This window comes from Helobdella robusta (genome assembly GCF_000326865.2).
Source record: "Helobdella robusta unplaced genomic scaffold HELROscaffold_9, whole genome shotgun sequence".
In the NCBI taxonomy this organism is placed as follows: domain Eukaryota; kingdom Metazoa; phylum Annelida; class Clitellata; order Rhynchobdellida; family Glossiphoniidae; genus Helobdella; species Helobdella robusta.
In genome coordinates, this window is record NW_008705512.1 from 5,187,186 (window position 1) to 5,191,600 (window position 4,415).

A 4,415-nucleotide genomic window follows, 5' to 3' on the forward strand; every position below is an offset into this window, starting at 1 on the left:
ATGATTGGTTGCTGTGGTGGCTGCTGTTGTTGCTGTGGTTGTGGCTGCTGTGGCGGCTGTTGCTGTGGTGGCGGTGGTGGGACAGCAGCGACGACATAGCGCAGCCCATCATCTTCAGGGATGTACCTCTTCTTACGTTTCACCTTCTTGCGCTTGCCTGGTTCAACGTCGTCGTCGTCGTAGTAGTAGTAGTGGGCTTTGTCTGGCTGGATCATCTCCTTGGCATCGTTATCATTTCGAATCCTAAGGATAGAGAGAAGAAAATAAAAAGCTAAGAAAATGAATGAATCAATCAATCAATCAGTCAATCATTCATTGCTTAAAATGAAAATAGAGAATAAATATAGACAGGCAAATAGGCTGGCAAGTTCTACAAACGCACGGTTTAATGATAAAGTTGTCTGTATGAAAAGAATGCAAGAAGATCCCCTTTTACGAGCGAGAGCGTGTGCAACGAGTTTGTTGTTGAGACCTTTCAGAAATAAGCAAAGGAAGATTAATAACAAATACACGTAATAATTGCTTGACTGACCTATTGAAATACGGCCATTTAAATTTTCCTTTTCCGTCATCATCATCATCATCGTCGTCGTCGTCATCATCGACGTCTGTATCATGATGATGATGATGGTGACGATGTTTCTTCTTCATTTCAGGTTCGTAAACTATTTCGAACTCCATAGCTTTCTTCTTCTTTTTCTTCTTCTTCTTTCTCTCCATCACATCTTCCCCGTCAGATATGGAGACAACCATTGGGCTGAGTTTTTATTATTTGGAGTTAATCGAAACATTCAATTATAACAATACAAATAATAACAATTAATATTATTATAGTTATTATTATTATTATTATTATTATTCAATGAAATTCTGCGAGAGTTTAAACCCCGAAAGCCCTGGACACACTTCTAATCCACCCAATTTTTAACTGACCTACTCTCTTTAATTTTTTTGATAATGACCATCTTGTCTACGTCATCGTCATTCGCTTTCGTTTCCGCTTCCGGCTGCGGACCCCCGTATGGAGTTATTTGACCGATGATTGTCGGGTCAGTTATATCCGGCTCGAGCCTTCGATTAGCATAATTTATTAATTTATTCAAAATAATTAATTAATCATTTGATTGTTTTATTTACTAAAAAACTAATTATATTTGTAAACGAATTTAAGTTCATACCATGCTCTAGTAATTAGAGGGTAATTCTTTGGACTGCATAAAATTTAATAATAATAATTATATATAATAACAACAACAATAATAATAATTATAAAAACAACAATAAAAATAACAATAATAACAATAATAATAATTATTCGGAGCGTTTTCAACATCCATAACATCCAAACCACCAAACAACAGATAAATTGACAAAATGAGCCTAAAAACACCGATTATAGCAGTGAAAAAACCCCCAAAAGACCCCTCTTTTTAAAAAACCTCAAAATACCCCCCAAAAATGCACATACGTATCAGTTTTGAAAGCATGGAAGTATGGATTCTGACAGGGATCCATGCTTTTGGGATAAGGTTGGTAGGCCACAGCCGGTTTAAAATACGGTTCTGGAATCGCTTCTGTCTGAGGAGAGGCGAATCTATAATTTATTATAATTAAATAATTACAAATTATGACTGATGGTAATTATATTTAGGATAAATTATAAATTATGATAGTTAGTAATAAATAACGTTGGTGATGAAATAGTTAGTATGATCAATCATAAACGTTGCTTACGGATAACACATGCTTCATGAACATTATTTGTCTTCCTCTTTCCAATTTTTGTATGTCTCTCTCTCTCTCTCTCTCTCTTTCTCTTTCTCTCTCTTATGTTTTTCTCTTTTTCTCTTTCTTTCTTTCTCACTTTGTTGTTTCTCATTTATTTTGTAAAGTTATATAAAAAATGACTGACTGAGTGAGTGAACCAATTGATGATCGAAAAAATGAAATGTACTGTGGCTGGACGTAAACCAGTTCCGACAGAGGTTGGGTACAGGGGGCAAGTTCCCCCGGAGGGCCCTCCAAAATTTTGTTGACACCTCCTGAATTGACGACGTACACCATAGGAAGGGGCTCTCCCGTTTCCGGGTTGATGTCTACACTGTTTTTTTTAGGGTGGGTGGTAGTTTATTTAAAATTTTACTTTCTCGGTTGTTTATTGGCTTAGATGTTCCATTTTCATTCATCATTCGTTTGTCTGTTTTTTTTATAATTTTATTAATTCGTTCATTTAAATTTAATATTAAATTAATTATTAGAAATACGTCATTTCTCCAAAATGACGTCATTCGTAAAATAGAAATGAACGCTTACTCATTGACGTCACCATTAACTTGTCCATGATTGGCCCAATACTTATACTGATCCCGAGCTGTGATTGGCTGAGAATTTGGCCAACCTGGCCTAAAATCTACTGACGCACCAGCGTTCGTACTACTACTAATGTACATGTTGTTTGCCTCTTTTGCTTTTCTTCTGTTATACAAGTAGTAGATACATAGAAAGATGCCCAAGAATCCAAGAATGACACTCCCAATTCCCCCAACTAATCCGGCAACTAGTTGAATGTTGACGACGTCTGAATAAGTGGATGGATTGAAGAGGTTATGAATGAAGGAATGGAATTATTTTTAATATAATAGTTTTAGGGGTTGTTAATAAGAAACGATATGGTTATACATAATTAAAATAGAAAGATAATTTTTGAAATATTAATAATCAAACAATAATAAATAAAATAACAACAAGATTATTATTATTATTATTATTATCATTATTATGATTATAACTGACCTGCCATTAGTACATATCGATGTTATCAAACAAATTAGCAACACTATCTGGTATAATAATTTGTTAAACCCTGTGAAGAATGTTATAAAATATTACGTAATAATTAATAACAATAATAATAAAAAATATTATTTGTTATTGTTATGAATATGATAAATAATTATATTAATAATAAAATAATAATTGATTAATTCTTGATTATTGTGAGAATGACGTAATAAAAATCAATTAGGAATCAATTGATTAATTAATTACGAATTATTGTTATCAATTGAAGTGAATGAACTCGTCAATTAACCAACTGATCAATTAATTGATTAATTGATCAATCAATTAATCATTAACTCAATCAGTTAATCATTAACGAATAAAATAATTAAGGACTAACTTAATTTATTCTTATGTTTATTTTCGAAAAAATACAGAAAACAGCTAATTATATAAATAAATATTTAATTATACAATTATATAATTAGTTAATTAATTAAAACCAACAATTTTTTGCCCTTAAAGCTATGAAACGAAATGACAGTCTAGCTATGAAGATCTCTGATGTTTGTAGGTAAAATAATAATGACAATAATAAAAACATTAACAACAATAACAAATGACAATAATACAAACAACAACATTAATAATAACAACAATAATTGCTTAGCCTAATTGTTTAGTTAGCATTTTAGTTTATTAGTTAAATAATTATTTCACAATGGATGCTTAGAGCAAGGCTTACCAATAGGAATCCGACACCACTCTCTCTCTCTCTCTCTCCCTTTCTCTTAACTTTTACTTTCTCTCTCTTTTTTTTATAATGTTTTGAACCCTCTTTATATTTTTTCTCCTGTCTCTCTCTTTGTCTCTCTCTCTCTTTCTGAAGGTTTTTTTTACATTCTCTTGTCTTCTCCTTCACTTTCATCTTCTCTTTCTTTCTTTCTTTCTTTCTCTCTCTCTCTCTCTTTATCTCCCTCTCTTTCTCTCGATTCCTTTCAATCATTATAGTATTCTAATTTTTCTTACAACTATAACACTTTGTCATTTTTTTTCGATCCTTCTGTTTTCTTCGTTTCTCTCATTCCATTTCATCTCTGTCTCACTCTCTTTCTCTCTAATCTTTTCATTCAACAATCTAATCTACAAACAGCCATCGTTAAATTAAAGCAGCAAATGAACTAACAAGCGATTAAAATAGATACGATGAAATGGCAAAATGAAAAAGGCAGTCGGTCTCGACAACATAAAATTCTGTCAAGCGTGAACATGCGCGCGCACACACACACACACACACACACACACACACACACACAAACATATACACAAGCACACACACACAGACATAGCATACCTACCTTTCATTGTTTAAGTCAGCTTATTTGCTTTGCTTAACTTAACAAATAAATTACACACACACGCACAAACACAACTTTGTATAATTGTTCAGCAATATTCAGCATAGATCGGCAAACTTCAAGTATTGCCAACTGTAGTATATTATCATTGGCTATTCTTTCACATATTATTAGCTCTAGTAGTAATATTACTACTGGTTGTAGTAGCAGCAGATGTTGCGATAGAAGTACGTGTAGTAGCAGCAGCTGTTGCGGTAGAAGTACGTGTAGTAGCAG

General features: G+C 32.8%; 1 protein-coding gene across 1 annotated transcript in view; it reads right to left on the minus strand.

The window, feature by feature from the left end:
* Positions 1-2,800, minus strand: part of HELRODRAFT_189968 (hypothetical protein) — a gene marked incomplete at both ends in the record, with an annotated part of 42,090 nt that extends 39,290 nt beyond the window's left edge. The window contains 8 exons of the mRNA XM_009033367.1: positions 127-243; positions 533-757; positions 934-1,071; positions 1,179-1,211; positions 1,469-1,594; positions 1,955-2,101; positions 2,314-2,578; positions 2,794-2,800. Of these exons, the coding sequence (XP_009031615.1) occupies positions 127-243; positions 533-757; positions 934-1,071; positions 1,179-1,211; positions 1,469-1,594; positions 1,955-2,101; positions 2,314-2,578; positions 2,794-2,800 (1,058 nt within the window). The remainder of the gene's footprint in view (positions 1-126; positions 244-532; positions 758-933; positions 1,072-1,178; positions 1,212-1,468; positions 1,595-1,954; positions 2,102-2,313; positions 2,579-2,793) is intronic.
* Positions 2,801-4,415: the final 1,615 nt, after the last annotated feature.